This window comes from Anomaloglossus baeobatrachus, chromosome 3, assembly GCF_048569485.1.
Source record: "Anomaloglossus baeobatrachus isolate aAnoBae1 chromosome 3, aAnoBae1.hap1, whole genome shotgun sequence".
In the NCBI taxonomy this organism is placed as follows: domain Eukaryota; kingdom Metazoa; phylum Chordata; class Amphibia; order Anura; family Aromobatidae; genus Anomaloglossus; species Anomaloglossus baeobatrachus.
The window spans coordinates 122,853,186-122,873,547 of NC_134355.1; the positions used below are offsets into that span (position 1 = coordinate 122,853,186).

General features: G+C 47.3%; 1 protein-coding gene across 1 annotated transcript in view; it reads right to left on the reverse strand.

Annotated features, from left to right (window-relative positions):
• Window positions 1–20,362, reverse strand: part of ACSS1 (acyl-CoA synthetase short chain family member 1) — a 171,042-nt gene that overhangs the window by 7,201 nt on the left and 143,479 nt on the right. Inside the window, exon 13 of the mRNA XM_075339418.1 lies at window positions 2,508–2,629. Coding sequence (XP_075195533.1) covers window positions 2,508–2,629 — 122 coding nt within the window. The remainder of the gene's footprint in view (window positions 1–2,507; window positions 2,630–20,362) is intronic.

Below are 20,362 nucleotides of genomic sequence, written 5' to 3' on the forward strand. Positions count from 1 at the left end.
CCTGGATCGTGACCTGAAAGTCGGTGAGCTGGTCTCCTACACCCACCACTGTGGGGAGAGGGGCTGGTTCGCTGTTGATGTCAGAAGAAGGGCGAGCTGCGGCGTTTCTGGGCGGCCCCAGTCCCCTCCCCCGCCATATAGCCCCGATGTGGAGCTGAAGGAGGAATATGAAGAAGGAGACCTAAAATAAGGCAGCGGACTCCCGTTGTCAACAGTGACAGTCCCCGTTTGGACCAACAGTTGATTTTCTGGTAGCCCGTTGGCTGCTGAAGTGCCCGTCCCCATTGGGACTGATGTTGTCACCATTTCCCTTCCCAAAGACAAGGCTGAGAACATGCAAGCCACCCAAAAACTATCGGGTTTGTAAATAGTCCCCAACTGCCCCTTCCCGCAATTGCCAGTACCCAGAGAGGCTGGTTGGAGGAAGGACCCGCAGCAGAGCAGGCTGGGGTCCGGTCACCACCGGGACCAGTGACCATTCTCCGGGTCAGGGGTCCCCTTGGACGTGGGGCCTCTGAAGGACTGCCGGGTGCGTAGCACCGTACCCGTTCCCGCTTGGGTGGCCTAGGCCAGTTCCCGTTTTCCAGACTGGGGAAAAGGGGTGCTGCCTGTTTCTTAGTGGCAGCATCAAGGTTCAGGTTGCTTGGGTGGGAAAGCGGAAGGACCCGTCCCCGTTAATGTTATTAAAAATGTTTTCCCGTTTGCAACGGTTCAAGTGATGTGCCTCCCATAAGGGAAGAAATGAAAAGCAGCCCGCGGACGGTCTGCATTACACAAGGGGGAATGTGACGCCCTGGACCCCAGGGGTCACAGGTCACAACATCACCACATACACCCCCACACTAGAAAGGTACCATCAGTCAACCATAAAGACTTGATTGCCTCCCTCAGTGTTAGACAGGCACACCAGGTGGGCGGAGTCAGGTGGAAAGACACGCCCCCGAGGAGTCTGCTGGCCTGAGGCAGAGAGAACACAAGGAGATGAAGTTAGGAGTGGAGGTCAGCACACAGTAGAGTGCAGTACAGTGGAGTGAAACAGTCAGGCAAGCAGACGGCAGTGGCCGCCTGCAGGAGACCGGGAACACGACCAGCGGAACCGTGAGGGACCGGGACAGAGTGGTGGCCAGCTGGAACCGAACCGGGGAGCTAACAGGATACCGGAGCACCAGGCAGGGTACTCAGACCCCGAACTAGGCTATAAGCCACCACCATAGTCGAATTAACTGATTGCAGTCTGGACCTCAGGGGTTCATTCCCACCAAAGTCCTGTTTGAAGGCAACAGCCCAACCCGTCCGGATAGTAGCCACTGCCAAAGGTCAGAGATCCAAGGGCCAGCGCCTGCGGGCAAAGGAGCTCCTCCGACATCTACACGCCGGGGAGCAGACTACCAGTGCTCAGGCACAGTGGTCAAACTACAACATAGGTGCAGGAGAAAGGCGGACATTGCCAACCCGACTAGGAAGCTGAAGCCAAGTGCTGGCCCCATTCATACCTTCGTTTGGTTTACCAGTGACTCTGTGTGGTTTAATCATGAGTACACCAGTGCCATCAGGCACCGCACCGCCCTGCACCGCGGCCCTTGCACCACCGGGCCCCGGGACCAACATCCCCTACCCACGGAGGGGTCAACACATAGCTGCGCCACTACACCGCTCTCGGGAGTCCCCGTACCTTCATCGCAGTGGTGGTGTCCACCATCACCACAACCCATGGGTGGCGTCACGAACAATCGTCCCAAAACCAAATACCCGCATCCCCCGTGTGTAACGCCAACCCCCCTTGCAGAGCGACGTGACCCCCGGGTCCGTGAGAGGCTTGAGCCACCACCCGTAGAACGCGAGCACGGATCCGAGCGGCTCGGCGGCCGCAGCCGAGGATGCGGGGCGGTACAGCTGCATTGTTTTTAGCCTCATATACCAGACCAACAGTGGATGAACCCTGACCATTTAACACACCCTGGAAAAATGTAGAGGCAGGACAAGCTCCCAATCCATGATGGTATTGCATGGAGGGCACCATTTTGAAACACTCACTGCCTGGGAGGCAACATAAAAACAGCATGTAACTTTTGTGGCCCTCAACCCTGGATGAAGTGCAAGACCCTATCAGTAGCCAGCCATGATCATTAGCAGGTCAGATAGTTATTTAGGCTGTGTACACCAGCCCTTTTCCCCACCTACACACACACACACACACACACACACAGATTACATTGGAGGTCTGCCTGGAATTGAGACCATTTCACAAAAGTTATGTGTGGACGTCTCAGCTCTCCAGAGAAGAAGCATCATCATCAGCCATTCTTCCCATGCAATACCCTTAAGTATTTTCCCCTTGGTCTCTTTACAAAAACGTATAATATTCCACCATTCTAACTTTTCACCTTGAATTATGCAGTACCCAAAAACCTAATTAAACCCATTGACAATCTGACGTAAATCAACAGTTCATAAAATTTTGAATTTGGATCATCTAGCCCAAAACTTCCTTTCTAAATGTAACTTACCAGGATATGGTCAGGTATGGCGTACTTTGCTATTTTTGTGGCCACTATAGCTTTCAGATCCTCTATTATGGCTTTTTCACTGACTGTAGTTCCTTCTTTTAATACAACAAAAGCAAATGCAGCTGAAAGAAATAAATAAAAGAAATTTAAAGTTAATTGGCATCTGGATGGCATCTATAGGGGAAACAAGGATAGCCGTTCACCTGGGCTTTGGTGTCTGCGGAGCTAAGGGTGACATGAGACAAAATCAATACTGTACACCATGGCAGAATTATTAGGCAAGTTGTATTTTAGAGGGGTTTTTTTATTAGTGATCAACAACTATATTCTCAATCAACCCAAAAGACTCAAAAATATCAAAGCTTAATATTTTTGGAAGTTGAAGTTTTTTTAGATTTGGCTATCTTAGGAGGATATCTGTTTGTGCAGGTAAATATTACTGTGCAGAATTATTAGGCAACTTAATAAAAACCAAATATATTCTCATCTCACTTGTTTATTTTCACCAGGTAAACCAATATAACTGCACAAAATTTAGAAATAAACATTTCTGACATGCAAAAACAAAACCCCAAAAAATTAGTGACCAATATAGTCACCTTTCTTTATGATGACACTCAATAGCCTACCATCCATAGATTCTGCATAGCGTGCAGCAGCCACCACAGCCTCCCAGACACTGTTCCGAGAGGTGTACTGTTTTCCCTCCCTGTAGATCTCACATTTTATGAGGGACCACAGGTTCTCTATGGGGTTCAGATCAGGTGAACAAGGGGGGCATGTCATTATTTTTTCATCTTTTAGACCTTGTCTGGCCAGCCACGCTGTGGAGTAGTTGGATGCATGTGATGGAGCATTGTCCTGCACAAAAATTATGTTTTTCTTGAACGATACTGAATTCTTCCTGTACCACTGCTTGAAGACGTTGTCTTTCAGAAACTGGCAGTGGGTCTGAGAGTTGAGTTTCACTCAATCCTCAACCCGAAAATGTCCCACAAGTTCATTTTTGAAAATACTAGCCCATACCAGTACCACACCTCCACCTTGCTGGCGCCTGAGTCGGAGTGGAGCTCTCTGCCCATTACTGATCCAGCCTCTGGCCCATCAAGAGTCACTCATTTCATCAGTCCATAAAACCTTTGAAAAATCAGTCTCAAGATATTTCTTGGCTCAGTCTTGACATTTTATCTTATGTTTCTTGTTCATAGGTGGTCGTTTTTCAGCCTTCCTTACCTTGGCCATGTCCCGGAGTATGGCACACCTTGTGCTTTTTGATACTCCAGTAACGTTGCAGCTCTGAAATATAGCCAAACTGGTGGCAAATGGCATCTTGGCAGCTTCACGCTGGATTTTCCTCAATTCATGGGTAGTTATTTTGTGCCTTTTTTGCTCAACACGCTTCTTGCGACCCTGTTGGCTATTTGCCAAGAAACGCTTGATTGTTCGGTGATCACTTTTCAAAAGTTTGGCAATTTCAAAACTGCTGCATCCCTCTGCAAGACATCTCACAATTTTGGACTTTTCAAAGCCCGTCAAATCTCTCTTCTGACCAATTTTGCCAAAGGAAAGGAAGTTGCCTAATAATATATAGGGTGTTGATGTCATTACACCACACCCCTCCTCATTACAGAGATGCACATCACCTGATTTACTTAATTGGTAGTTGACTCTCAAGCCTATACAGCTTGGAGTAGGACAACATGTATAAAAAGTATCGTGATCAAAATACTCATTTGCCTAATAATTCTGCACACAGTTTATATAGAGCATGGTAGGGGGGGCATCAAGAGCTTCAAGATACCCCCCTAACTGGCATAAATAGTAGGAGAATTATAGAATCTCACAATTAGAACCCTCTGAGGAATTGGTGGCACTAGTAATGCAAGGTCAGGTTCCTTCTCATTATAGAAGTTGCTTCATCAACGTCACCATTTTTAGTTAATAAATTAATCTGTCTTAAAGTGAGATCTTTAAATACATCTGTAAAATGATTTCACACTCTTTATTCACATTTAACATTTTTGCTTTTTAGCACACTGGTAACTCTAAAGTCTCTATTAGTCCCATCTTGAGACCCCCATATGTTACAAAAAAAGTTGGCTAAATCTGGCAATTTAAGAGGAACAAACCATTTCACCTGTATGAGGGCCTCCCGTCTCCTCTCCCATAGGGAAAAGGATTAAGCACTTTGAAGAAAACCAAAGAATCAGACAGTGAACTTCAGAGATACGTTGCTGACTAGAGGACTGCAGATCAGATGTATACAAAGCGATTGTTTACTGGCTTGTTTACACAGTAATGGAGACTGAACAATCACTAATATGATGTATTACATCATGTTATTGGCAGGACATATCCTGATAACATGGGGCGATGTGTTCCTGATAATTATGATGCATGCATAAAAAATCATCGCGCTCGAAGTATGATCATTTTGTTCATCGTAAACGCAGGAGCAGACACAGACACAGCGGGCCCCAGTGCAAGAACCTGCTTTGGAGGTAGAAATAGGCCTCCTTACCCCTTGGCCCCAGTGCGGCTGCACAGGTTGCACCAATTGTGTGTCCACCTGTGTGTGAACAAGCATTCCTATGTACGCTCATTGACCAATTATTGGCTCTCCTAAATGGGCCATTACTCCCCACACCTAATTGAAAACTGGCTAGACTCCAAGAGACAGATTAAGACGGGCTGAGAAAGCATAATCAAATCGAAGTTGGAAAGTGATCAAAAGCGATAACCAGTTTATAGATAATGGACTGTCCCTTCTATTAAAACGAATAACAAGTAAAAGACTTTGGTCAGAGATGACGCTTATCCTTGGCTGCATATCATTTATTTACTCAGGAAATTGTAAACCTCAGGATTCAGAAGAACTTGAAACATTTATTAAATTAAAGTTTTTATAGGTCATGGACAACTGGGAATGCTGCCAATCTAGACTTCAGCTACAAGCTGAATATTACATTACCTTCATTCACAAATGTACCTATGTTTCTGTGGCACCCCTGAATATATCATGGTGCCACAGGGTACTGCAATCCTTACCAAGGGTGCAGGATCCACCCTCCCTGGTTCCAGGTGCTTAAGAAGCCGGTGTCACTAACATCAGCACAAATCCTAATCACACCTCACATCACAACCTGTCAGACACACCAGTGGGTTGGTTAAGCGGAATAAGGTCACTCACCTAGGGGTGAGGAAGACTGGTGGGAGAGAAGTTCTAGTCAGTCAAGTCGAGGAGTTTAGTGAGAGCCCTCAATGAGTGAGGAGCTGGGGTAGTAGCTTTCGGGGAGCTAGACCACGGTTGGGTCACAGACGGTGGTCCGGGACCAGAGGAGTCGGGGACCGGTGGCGGCGAGATTGGAAGGGTGCGACGGACATAGTCTAGGAGGACTGTCGGCATCAGAAATCCAAAAGAACTGATTGGTACCGAGCACGACGGGGTACAGGACCCTAGGTCAGGAGCAGGTTCATCCGTCCTGATAATTAACCTGAGAGGGAGAGTCTCTTTATGAACTTCCCTAGGAGCTCAGAGATTGAAGGCGACAGCACACCACGGGGGATAGGGCTTTCCAGTAACGTGGTCCACTAAAATCCCAAGTGCCAGCCATCAAGAGCACCGCTACATTACAAATATAGTGAGCGGGGCCCCAAAAGCTTCACGCCAAGGGGCCACACAGTTAACTAACTTGTGCATGGAGGCGGCTCCGGAATACCCAGTGACACCGGTGGGAGCGGACACCTGGACGGGCTCCCCTGTAGAAACTGTGATGCACAAGAGTCTTTGGTTTATCTTCAGTGTGAGCGTCTGCTTTATAATCCTCATTCTGCACCACGACTACCCACAGTGAGTACCCTGGTTCCCCTGCACCCTGTGCTCCCAAACATCTCACCAAAAACCCCAGAGGCCGGGGCCTTCCCTACCTGCGGAGGGACTGACACCTTGCTGCTCCACACCATCTACCCCGGTACTCCTTACAGCAGCGGCGGTACTCCCATTACCGCAACCCGCAGGTGGCGTTAAAAACTGCTCCCCTGTAAATAATCCCTTTTCAAGGATCGGAGTGAGTGCCGAGCCTAGGTTACGGACCCCTCGAGCCACGACCACCCCGGTCTGCGCCAGAGCGGCACATTTCTATATAATAATAATCAACAGGGTATTCTGTTAAATGAATGATGACATGCTGCTTTTGTGTGTATGTAGGAGGTGGTTGCTCTTACCCACATGCTCATATGCTAAAGTGTCTGTAAGCTATGTATAAAAAGTTGTATTTGATGCACTGAAAAAGAGACAAAAATATAGATGGTATCTATACAACATACAGTAATGGTCAAGAGTATTTAAAGGGGTACTCCAGGAGATAAAAATGTATTCCAATCTAAACTCTGTCAAAAACTATAAGGCCTTGTTCACACACTGCGTTTTTATCCGCATTTTTTTGCGTTTTTGCTGCAAAAATTTCGAAAATGGTTGTAACCTTTCTGCAGACATTCCCCAGCAAAACCTATGGAAAAATTTAGCTGTGCGCACACTGCGTTTTTTTCTCAAGAACATTCTTTCTGCAGAACTTCTTGAGAAAAAGAATGAGCATGTCACTTCTTTTCTGCAGGTACCTGCATTTATTACCATAGATAGTGGTAAAAAACCGCAGGGACCAACCTGCGGAAAAACGTCACCAAAAACGCACAAAAATGCGGTAAAAATGCATGCGGTTTTTGGTGCGCTTTTTAACCGCAAGTGCGCTAATCTTTCAGACTCTCGAGAAATTTCTTGAAAAAAATCCTTTTTCTAGTGAGAACAGAGCCTAAAGGTTCAAATCCCTCTGCCTGTTCTTACATACTGGATATTTTATGTGACTTTACTACTACACATGTGACTATTACTTTCTTTCCTATTTTGGCAGAGGTTTTGCAAATGGAAACCGGAAATGTTTGTGAATTTGTAGGTTAAATAGATTTATATTTTTAGAGATCTGACTTTCATACAAAAGACAATACCAAATATCCTTTTTTTAAAAAAATAATTTCTTAATTTCTAACTTTGGAAAAGAAAGGGTATGATTTGATTTATTTTTGTTATATTCGTAAAAACTCTTTATTTTACTTTACACTGTAATTTTTAGTCCTCATGGAATAAGATCTTTTAGTCCCCATAGGGGATTTAACCGCTTGTACTACATATCCCAATACTTAAATATTTTGGGATTGAGTGGAAAAAAAACAGTCTTCTATGAAGCTATGCTCATGGCTGTACTTCAAAGAAGCGCCAAGATGGATGCAACTCAGGTGTTCAGTAGACCCCTGGGTGCAATGACAACCCAAGTCTTCAACAATCACATTACATGATACTGGGGCATGTAATGTGGATTGTAATTGGATTTGAAATGCTAAACTCCATGTTTTGTAATATAAGTGTGAACATACCCAAAGTCAAATCTGAATCTCTTAGTTGTTGCGTAGATCATGGCTGATATTGCTACAAGCGATGTTATGGGTCTCCTATTATTTTTTTCTGCCATCTGAGGTAAGTACATAGGTACTTCTCTCTATTAACAGTGGCTTTTATTGCCTAAAGGGGATGTTCTATAAAAAACATTTAGCACCTATCCACAGTTTAGATAATAAATTTAAGATTTCTGAGGGTCCAACTGCTGGGACCAACACAAGAGATGAGATTGAGAGTCCCAATGTATGGAAATATTGGTCACACATGCTCTTTGCTACTCCTATAGAAGTACTATACGGCTCCATTAACACAGGTGACTTTGGTGCTCACTTCTCATCAGCCTATAAAATCCCTGCAGTCGCATTGTCATATATTACGTACCTAATGCAGTTTTTCGAGGCAATTAATTTCCTCCTAAATCCAGTGATGGTCCTGTTCTTATGGTATTCATTTTCTCTGTCCTGTGTGTCTTCATTGGCTAACTTCTTGCCTGTCCTTCTGGTTGATTTCTGTGTATAGTTGGTGTAAATTGATTCCCAGGACCTAGACCATGTTAGTAATTTGTGGCTTCTGGACATGAGCCTTAAGAACTTCCTCCTACCTCCCAGCATCATTCTCCTTTTGATTAGCTGTCCTAGCGCAATGTCATCATGTTGGCGTGAAAAATATGTGACGTTGTGCCAGGCCGGCTAAGCAAAAGAAGAGCTGCAAATGTCGGTATATAGGAGGCAGTTCTCAGGGCACCTGTGCAGTGACCACAAATTACTTATGTGGCTAAAGGACCAGGTTCTCCTATCTGATTTACACCAATTTGTTTGGAGAAGGATGTTTGGGTTCTGCTTTTGACTCCTGGTCCTACTCCTGGCTTAATCTCCCAACTGTCATAGTGTTCTTGATCTGTAGCGCCCCTGAGACCATCAGGGAGAAACAAGGTACTGCATCCCCACCAGGATGCAGGGCCTACCCCCAGGTTACCCAGAAGACCAATTCCGGTCACAACCAAACAGTCCAGTTAATCCCTGTTTTTCCCCAAAATCCCCATAAACTGGTACCAGGCTAGGGTTGGACCAATGGATGGCCACTCTGGGGTGGAGCCAATCCAGTCCACTAGACGACCAGGTAGGAAGGGCAGACAGTGGACAGTCAGAAAGAAAGTAGTCAGTCTGCGAGAGTCGGTGACAGAGTGAGAAAGGGAGTCTGAAGTGGCAGTGAATCGTGGGCAGACACACTGACAGGAGTGTGACAGTGACCTGAGGGCCCAGGCGGTTGGTTTCCGGTGGAGTACTCCCGTAATCACGCACCGATGGGATACAGAATCCTAAATCGGTCAAAAGCTCCAGGCAGACCTAATAAAATCTGCACAGTGAGGGGACCATCAAGGACCTCACTGACCTTGATGTACGGGACACAGTAGCAACAGGATAACCGGGGACAGGATCAGAGACTCCAACCCCACAGAGTTCAAGTTACCGTCATACGGACTGCTTTAAGAGACGACCAGGAGGGGACCCCCAGCCGCTCCAAGCCACGGGAACCCACCAACCAAAGACAGGTGCAGGGGAAAGAAACCTCCAGGTCACTAAACCGGCACTGGGACTAAGAGGACCTGTGGTTGCAACCAGCCTTCCCAGGGTGACCAGTTACAACTGAAAGTGAGTAAAAGAACCAGTTATACTGCAACCCAGTGTGTGGCTTGCCTTCTTTGTACGCCCGTTTACATCACCTATCCTCTGGGGACTGGCCATGCTTGTGGAGGGCCTAACATCCAGGCTGCCATTAACACCAGCCCCAGTATCAAGAACTGTGCAGCGGCGGCTCCATCCCCATAGCCGCAAGTGGCGTCACGTGTGAAATTTATTCAAAATCCCCTGTAAATATTCCCCTTTTAAAAAGCACCCAGGGCACAGGACCAGGCAACGGCCACCAAGTGACATTCCCCAATTATACACCGCCTGGGACCGAGTATCCCCTAACCCTGGGCAACACAGATCCATATTCAGATTCTGCTCCTCTGAGAAGCTTCATCTCTGTTATCTCAGTTTAGATACTGCTTTTGGGTTACTCGTGGAATTCTCTAGCCACAAATATCACATAACTCTCATAGGACTAGGGATAAAGTTTGGAGGAAATGGTTGAAGAATGTTTTGGAAACTTCAGAAATATGTGAAGTTCTTTGGTAATTATGAGATGGGGTGGACAAAATTCGCTCCGCTTCATTCATCTTTTCCTATTGAAGGACACATTCCAGGCCTCTAAGGGCACCAGCATTCTCCAATACGGTTAGCATACTGGCATAGCTTTCTTAGCTGCATTCACCAGTCCTCAGTGCAATAAACTCTGTGTTAATGGCAGAAAACTATGCACTGTGTAAAGTAAATGCACTGAGCAGTAAATGTGGGTAAATTGTTCAACACATGGGTGATTTAGATAAAAGATTAACAGCCTTCTCACCTTAACAGACACTGCTTTTCTTGGTGCACAAGCATGATTCCTGTTTAAGTCATCATGATTCCTTATTAAAAATACATTTTATACTTTTTAGAAAAATGGGCTTGAATGTTTTCTACACACAGCGCCACATTTGTCCATTGTCTTGGTATTGGTATGGTATTGCAGGCCAGCTTCAGTAAGACACAGGTGATGGAAAAAAAAGGTGATGATCATGGAAGGAAAAAAAGCAAATTTTTTTTTCTAATCTTAGATAACCCTGATAAGGCTGTGACATCTTAAACCCTTAATTACCACCATTCAATGTGCATATGCAGAATAGAAATAGAAATAATTTATTTTTATATATATATATATATATGTATGTATGTATATACCTTCTCATTCAAAGAGTTTTCTTTATTTTCATGACTGAAAATTGTAGATTCACATTGAAGGCATCAAAACTATGAATTAACACATTTGGAATGAAATACTTAAAAAAAAATTGTGAAACAACTTAAAATATGTCTTATATTCTAGGTTCTTCAAAGTAGCCACCTTTTGCTTTGATTACTGCTTTGCACACTCTTGGCATTCTCTTGATGAGCTTCAAGAGGTAGTCACCAGATATAGTTTTCACTTCACAGGTGTGCCCTGTCAGGTTTAATAAGTGGGATTTCTTGCCTTATAAATGAGATTGGGACCATCAGTTGTGTTGTGCAGAAGTCTGGTGGATACACAGCTGATAGTCCTACTGAATAGACTGTGAGAATTTGTATTATGGCAAGAAAAAAGCAGCTAAGTAAAGAAAAACGAGTGGCCATCATTACTTTAAGAAATGAAGGTCAGTCGTTCTGAAAAAATTGGGAAAACTTTGAAAGTGTCCCCAAGTGCAGTGGCAAAAACCATCAAATACTACAAAGAAACTGACTCACAGGAGGACCTACCCAGGAAAGGAAGACCAAGAGTCACCTCTGCTGCGGAGGATAAGTTTATCCGAGTCACCAGCCTCAGAAATCGCAGGTTAACAGCAGCTCAGATTAGAGACCAGGCCAATGCCAGAGTTCTAGCAGCAGACACATCTCTAGAACAACTGTTAAGAGGAGACTTTGTGCAGTGGGCCTTCATGGTAAAATAGCTGCTAGGAAACCACTGCTAAGGACAGGCAACAAGCAGAAGAGACTTGTTTGGGCTAAAGAACACAAGAAATGGACATTAGACCAGTGGAAATCTAAGCTTTGGTCTGATAAATCCAAATTTGAGATCTTTGGATCCAACTACTGTGTCTTTCTGCGAAGCAGAAAAGGTGAACGGATGGACTCTACATGCCTGGTTCTCACCTTGAAGCATGGAGGAGGAGGTGTGATGGTGTGGGGGTGCTTTGCTGGTGACACTGTTGGGGATTTATTCAAAATTGAAAACATACTTAACCAGCATGGCTACCACAGCATCTTGCAGCGGCATGTCATTCCATCCGTTTTGCATTTAGTTGGACCATCATTTATTTTTCAACAGGACAATAACCCCAAACACACCTCCAGGCTGTGTAAGAGCTATTTGACTAAGAAGGAGAGTGATGGGGTGCTACACCAGATGACCTGGCCTCCACAGTCACCAGACCTGAACCCCATCGAGATGGTTTAAGGGTTAGCTGGACCACAGAGTGAAGGCAAAAGGGCCAATAAGTGCTAAGCATCTCTGGGAACTCCTTCAAGACTGTTGGAAGACCATTTCTGGTGACTACCTCTTGAAGCTCATCAAGAGAATGCCAAGAGTGTGCAAAGCAGTAATCAAAGCAAAAGGTGGCTACTTTGAAGAACCTAGAATATAACACATATTTTCAGTTGTTTCACACTTTTTTGTTTAGTATTTCATTCCACAAGTGTTAATTCATAGTTTTGATGCCTTCAATGTGAATCTACAATTTTCAGAGTCATGAAAATAAAGAAAACTATTTGAATGGGTGTCCAAACGTTTGGTCTGTACTGTATATATATATATATTATATATATATATATATATATATATATATATATATATATATAAAACGCCCTGGGCAAGCCAGGGGTCACAGGTCATGACACCACCACACCCTACACCCCGGATAGGTACACCTAAGCTAGACCAAAAATCCTTGTTGCCTTCCTCCAGGGGCTGATGTCCACACCAGGGGGTGGGCCAGGCGGTTGGCTCCGCCCACCGAGGAGTTCACAGTCCTGGAGGCGGGAAAACCAGGCAGATTAGTTGGAGCTGAAGTTGAGGTTAGAGTGAAGTGGTAGAGGAGCAAGAGAGAGGAGTTGAAGTGAAGGAGAAAGTGACAGTTTGAAAGCCTGAAGTTGGTTTGGGTGTGTGCCCCGGACTGAGACAGCAAGGTTAGCAGACGGTGGTGACTGTCTGCAGGAGAGGCTGATCGAAGGTTGCCGAAAGGACCGTGGACGGGTGGTGGCCCGGCGGTACCGGAACGGTATACGAAGAAAAGCCAGCACCATTGGCAGGAGCCTTTCGGATCCCGGCAAGGCTAGGAGTCGCCGTGAATTTGCCAAATCCGTCAGTGAGGGGACCTCCGGGTCTCCCAACAGCCAAGTCCCGGTTGAAGGCAACAGTCCAACCGTAGGAGAGAGACACCGCCAAGGCACCAGTTTCTCAGGGCCAGTGCCTGCGGGCAAAGAGGGGCTCTTCCAGCCCATGTTCAAGTTGGGGAGCGGGTTACCGGTGGTAACCCATCGCTACCAACATTACACTAGGTGCAGGGACAGAGACCGTCACCGCCAACTACCGGGGAAAAGCAACAGCAGCCGTCCGTGGGAACCGTCTTTCCAGCCGTGTGTTTTACCGAGAACTGTGTCGACGTCTCAGGCTGAGTGAGTACCACCGTGCCGTGCGGCACAGCGCTGCCCCCGCGACCCTGCACCTCACCAGGCCCCGCACCAGGCCTGCCATCCATCCCTACCCCATCACCGGGCCCCAGGACAACCAACCCCCTACCCACGGAGGGGAGAAATAACAACAAAGCTGCTCCCTGTCACCGCTCCCGGGATCCCCATACAGAGCAGCGGTGGTGTCCACACAATCACCACAACCGTGGGTGGCGTCACGGACAATAAATCCCCAATACCAATCCCCTTTTCACTCACGGGCGAGGAGCGACGCTCGAGTCCCCGGGATCCAGCCCATCGCTCGAGCCACCGAGCAGCAGACGCCGCAGCAGCAGCGGCAGCCGGACCCGAGCAGTGGGAGAGCGCAGCGTCCCCTCCTCCTCCCGCGACAACTTGGCGTTACGAACAGGATCTTACCGCTCTGCCGTTGGGTAGAGGTGCGCCTTGTTGCCGCCGGAGGTGTCCGGCCGAAAAATTTCAGAAGCCGCCATCTTTGGCGCGAAAAGTTCCCGCTCGAGCGTCTCCTCGAGTAGTGGAGGCGCGAAGGCCAAAAACCCGCCCCGATAGAGGAGGGGCCGGAAAGAGGCTAAGGGGGACGAAATGGCAACTGGTCGTATGTAGCCGCGGCTGTCCCGATAGGAACGCCGGGACCCCACGATCCGCTGACCCCTGCAAAGAATGTCCGCTCCACCTAGCTATGCGGAGGCTACCGAGCCGGTGCCCGGAACAGCGGCATGGCTGAGGGCCCGAACGGCGGGGATCTGCCGACACTACCGGAACCAGATCTGCAGGCTGATGGAGCAGTGGACCGCGGAGGTGGAGGACGTAGCTGCAGTTGCACGGGTGTATGAAATGGAGGCCATGGTGGAGGAGCTGGTGAGTGAACCACGCCCCTGTGTCCCCGAGGGACCGGCCGTTGTGGCTGAGGGACCCGGTCTACCTCTGTCCCCCATGCCGCCTCCGTCCTCCTTGCCCGTGCACCGCGCTGCACCTGGCACGTCGGGCGTACACCCCTTTGTCACAGTGGCCGAGAATTAGCGAGCCTGGAAGCTGCGGCAGCTGGCGGCCACCCGCCTGGCGCAGAGATGGACGATAGTGATTCCGGGCCTGACACCGAGCCCATTTCGGAAGAAGATGAAGGAGTCGTCGCTCTGCAGGGCACGGAGGCCACTTACATCCCCTGGAGTGGGAACAACGGGTATCGGGCAGCCCTTCCTCGCCGCGTTTGCTATGCGCTGGAGGGGCTGGTGCCCGTGTTCTTCCACCCAGAGCCGGGTGAGGAGGATGGAAGTGCACAGTGATGGCAGCGGAGCACCGTTGCACCGTCCCCGTTGGGACCACCTGTGTGTTTAAAAGTTTTAAAGTGTTGAAAGTTCTTGAAAATGATGAAAATGATTACTGAAGATTCATCTGATTGTCTGCAACCGTGATTTGAAACCGGCCGTTGCCTTCACCGTTATCCCCGTGGGGACCGTTTAAAGTTGCGTAAGGGACTCCTTACGGACAAGCCCGTGAACTTGCAGGGCAACCACAAACGTTAGTGGCATGTAAATAAATATGTGTTGTTGCAGCTAACCGTTACCGCCTCCGGAGAGACAGGTTGGAGGGAGGGCCCGCAGTGGAGCAGGCTGGGGCCCAACCACCACCGGAACCGGTGACTACCCTCTGGAGGGGAAGGACAGATCCCGCTCGGGTGACTTGGTTCAGGACTGGGGTCAAGGGGTGCTGCCTGTTTCTTAGGGGCAGCATCAGGGCCAGGTTACTTGGGTGGGAGAGAGCGGCAGCCGCAACCGTTACCGTAACGTTTAAGAAAAGTGCCTCCCGTTGTGGGATGATGTTATTCTATTTGTATTATGTTTTATCTTTTTCAGAAAAATAAAACCGGTGTTGGACGGGCAGCCCGCGGACGGTCTGCATTTTGCTAAGGGGGAATGTGATGCCCTGGGCAAGCCAGGGGTCACAGGTCATGACACCACCACACCCTACACCCCGGATAGGTACACCTAAGCTAGATCAAAAATCCTTGTTGCCTTCCTCCAGGGCCTGATGTCCACACCAGGGGGTGGGCCAGGCGGTTGGCTCCGCCCACCGAGGAGTTCACAGTCCTGGAGGCGGGAAAACCAGGCAGATTAGTTGGAGCTGAAGTTGAGGTTAGAGTGAAGTGGTAGAGGAGCAAGAGAGAGGAGTTGAAGTGAAGGAGAAAGTGACAGTTTGAAAGCCTGAAGTTTGTCTGGGTGTGTGCCCCGGACTGAGACAGCAAGGTTAGCAGACGGTGGTGACCGTTTGCAGGAGAGGCTGATCGGAGGTTGCCGAAAGGACCGTGGACGGGTGGTGGCCCGGCGGTACCGGAACGGTATACGAAGAAAAGCCAGCACCATTGGCAGGGGCCTTTCGGATCCCGGCAAGGCTAGGAGTCGCCGTGAATTTGCCAAATCCGTCAGTGAAGGGGACCTCCAGGTCTCCCAACAGCCAAGTCCCGGTTGAAGGCAACAGTCCAACCGTAGGAGAGAGACACCACCACCACCATGGCACCAGTTTCTAAGGGCCAGTGCCTGCGGGCAAAGAGGGGCTCCTCCGGCCCATGTTCAAGTCGGGGAGCGGGTTACCGGTGGGAACCCATCGCTACCAACATTACACTAGGTGCAGGGACAGAGACCGTCACCGCCAACTACCGGGGAAAAGCAACAGCAGCCGTCCGTGGGAACCGTCTTTCCAGCCGTGTGTTTTACCGACAACTGTGTCAACGTCTCAGGCTGAGTGAGTACCACCGTGCCGTGCGGCACAACGCTGCCCCCGCGACCCTGCACCTCACCAGGCCCCGCACCAGGCCTGCCATCCATCCCTACCCCATCACCGGGCCCCAGGACAACCAACCCCCTACCCACGGAGGGGAGAAATAACAACAAAGCTGCTCCCTGTCACCGCTCCCGGGATCCCCATACAGAGCAGCGGTGGTGTCCACACAATCACCACAACCGTGGGTGGCGTCACGGACAATAAATCCCCAATACCAATCCCCTTTTCACTCACGGGCGAGGAGCACCGCTCGAGTCCCCGGGATCCGGCCCATCGCTCGAGCAACCGAGCAGCAGAGGCCGCAGCAGCAGCGGCAGCCGGACCCGAGCAGTGGGAGAGCGCAGCGTCCCCTCCTCCGCCCGCGACATATATATACAGTCATATGAAAAAGTTTGGGCACCCTTATTAATGTTAACCTTTTTTCTTTATAACAATTTGGGTTTTTGCAACAGCTATTTCAGTTTCATATATCTAATAACTGATGGACTCAGTAATATTTCTGGATTGAAATAAGGTTTATTGTACTAACAGAAAATGTGCAATCCACATTTAAACAAAATTTGAGCGGTGCAAAACTATGGGCACCTCAACATAAAAGTGACATTAATATTTTGTAGATCCTCCTTTTGCAAAAATAACAGCCTCTAGTCTCTTCCTGTAGCTTTTAATGAGTTCCTGGATTCTGGATGAAGGTATATTTGACCATTCCTGTTTACAAAACACTTCCAGTTCAGTTAAGTTTGATGGTCGCCAAGCATGGACAGCCGATTCAAATCATCCCACAGATGTTCAATGATATTCAGGTCTGGGGACTGTGATGGCCATTCCAGAACATTGTAATTGTTCCTCTGCATGAATGCCTGAGTAGATTTGGAGCGGTGTTTTGGATCATTGTCTTGCTGAAATATCCATCCCCTGCGTAACTTCAACTTCGTCACTGATTCTTGCACATTGTTGTCAAGAATCTGCTGATACTGAGTTGAATCCATGCGACGCTCAACTTTAACAAGATTCCCAGTGCCGGCATTGGCCACACAACCCCAAAGCATGATGGAACCTCCACCAAATTTTACTGGGGGTAGCAAGTGCTTTTCTTGGAATGCCGTGGTTTTTTGCCTCCATGCATAACGCCTTTTTGTATGACCAAACAACTCAACCTTTGTTTCATCAGTCCACAGGACCTTCGTCGAAATGTAACTGGCTTGTCCAAATGTGCTTTTGCATACCTCAGGCGACTCTGTTTGTGGCGTGTTTGCAGAAACGGCTTCTTTCGCATCACTCTCCCATATAGCTTCTCCTTGTGCAACGTGCGCTGTATTATTGACCGATGCACATTGACACCATCTGCAGCAAGATGATGCTGCTGGTCTTTGGAGGTGGTCTGTTGATTGTCCTTTACTGTTCTCACTATTCTTCTTCTCCTTTCTGATATTTTTCTTGGCCTGCCACTTCTGGGCTTAACAAGAACTGTACCTGTGTTCTTCCATTTCCTTACTATGTTCCTCACAGTGGAAACTGACAGTTTAAATCTCTGAGATAACTTTTTGTATCCTTCCTCTGAACAACTATGTTGAATAATCTTTGTTTTCAGATCCTTTGAGAGTTGTTTTGAGGAGCCCATGATGCCACTCTTCATAGGAGATTCAAATAGGAGAACAACTTGCAAGTGGCCACCTTAAAAACCTTTTCTCATGATTGGAAACACTTGCGTATGAAGTTCAAAGCTCAATGAGGTTACAAAACCAATTTAGTGCTTTAGTAAGTCAGTAAAAAGTAGTTAGGAGTGTTCAAATCAAGAAATTGATAAGGGTGCCCATACTTTTGCACTGGTCAAATTTTGTTTAAATGCGTATTGCACATTTTCTGTTAGTACAATAAACCTCATTTCAATCCAGAAATATTACTCAGTCCATCAGTTATTAGATACATGAAACTGAAATAGCTGTTGCAAAAACCCAAATTGTTATAAAGAAAAAAGGTTAACATTAATAGGGGTGCCCAAACGTTTTCATATGACTGTATATATATATATATATATATATATATATATATATATGCATAGATATATTTACACATATATTAGCTATTAAACCCATGCTGTAATCGGGTGTCATGATTTAGCATCAAGATGCGACTTTTTGGATGGGGTCTTTTTTCATCAATTCCTCCCCTGACTGCTTTCCTCCCCTTTATTTAAATTTTGCACCACAGCAGCCACCATCATCCCTATGTCCAGCGTGTACGCATTTGCTATGTTTACATTGTAGTAGAATTATTCAATAAAATGGTCCCGGACTCAGTGATACTCAGACAGACAATGTCTTCAATAAAATGGCGCCAGTGTTGGCGGTATACGCATGCGCTGATTCTGGCACCCTTTTATTGAAGAATTCAACTACAACGTGAACAAAGCACTGCGCATGCACTGGTCAAACGGTTTAATCCCGGCTTGGGACAGAAGGACACTTTCAGCATTATATAGTAAATGAATATGTATGTATTGGCAGATAACAGAAAGCAGCAGCGTGCGGTGGTCGGCGGAGGTGACATCAGTGAATTGGCTGCGTGTGTGTGTGTGTGTGTGTGTGTGTGTGTTTGCAGATAACAGAGAGCAGCAGTGCACACCCTTTTGGTCGGCGCAGTGACATCAGTAACCTTGGCCAGCCCCCGCACTGCTGTACCTCCTGCTGCACAGACGTCCTAGAGACACCACCGCTGGCCTCTTTAAACACACAGCCAAGTGCAGCCTCCATGGAGACTCCACAATCCCCACTGCAGAAGCCAAGCCCCTGCATCCCGTAACCCTGACCACACAGCCCGTGCCCTGCAACACAGCATGCCAGTCAGAAGCCTGAGCCTCCATGCAGGTGCAGTCATCATCAGGTCATGTGACGTCCGCACTCTGCTAACCTCCCTCACCATGACAAATGTGATGTGGGCGGGCAGATCCTTGCTTCTCCCCTTCCTCACCATGACAATAGAGTGGGCGGGTGGAGGTGGCGGCCAGCACTGAACACAGCATTGCACCAGCTCGGCTTTGGACAGAACGTGTTCATCGTTTTCTAGAGAAAAGAAGATTATTGGTTTTGCTTCATAAGGACCTAGTTGTCCATAGCAACCAATCAGAGCTCGGCTGTCAGTTTACCTCAGCAGCTTTAATGTTGAAAGCTGCAGTCTGGTTGCTATAGGCAACCAGAACGATCTTTCTGGTAGGCAATTCTCATAAATGAGGCCCCAGTTACTTATGCTGTTAACTTTTTTTTTTAAATAAAAAAGAAAAAAATAGGCCCTTTGACCAATTAAACGGTTCCACCCTAACTTTGGACAGAAGGATGCGTTAAGCATTGTAAATATACAAAGCCTTGCGAAAGAGAGAGGGGGGAGCCAGCACTGCCTGAGAATGCTATGCAAAAAAATATTTTTTTAGTGTAAATTCACAATTATTCCAACTGTACTATAATGAAAAATTGAGATTTTTAGCAAATGATTGATCAATAATTTGAGCCACCCCTGCCAACGTCAAGGCAAATCTCTATAGGCGGGTCCTACCTATATTTATATCTTCAATGTGCCATACGGCTCACTAATTAAATTAAAAGCAGAACCATATTAAAACACACATTATACCTGATACATGTCAGAACCGCTCCCATGCTGCAAAGATATGCAAAACTGCGAATAAAGGCAGTCCACGTCCCAGCACGTGCAGCTGTATGCCGCACACACTGGGACAATGTCAGAAGTAGCCCTCACAGTGCTCACCCCGCAGCCATGAATGAAGGCGGAACAGGCCCAAGCATATGGTGCCTAAATAACAATGCCTGTGGAAAAGGGCGTGGTAGCTGTGTGTGAACAGACACCAAATTATATATATGTAGATATAAACAGAAGGAATATTCAAACCAAAGTCAAGCGTGCACGGCATGGCGGGAGTCAACCACCAAACCAAAGTACAACAGAGATTGGGGGGGGAGCCAGCACTGCCAGTTTAGCCTGTCTTTGCAGCATGGGAGCAGTTCTGACATGTATCAGGTATATGTGTGTTTTAATATGGTTCTGCTTTTAATTTAATTAGTTAGCCGTATGGCACATTGAAAATATATATAGGTAGGGCCCCCTATAGATATTTGCCTTGACGTTGGCAGGGGCGGCTCAAATTATTGATCAATCATTTGCTAAAAATCTCAATTTGCATTATAGTACTGTTGGAATAATTGTGAATTTACACTAAAAAAATATTTTTTTGCATACCATTCTCAGGCAGTGCTGGCTCCCACCCTCTCTCTAGTGCCTTGTGAAAGTAT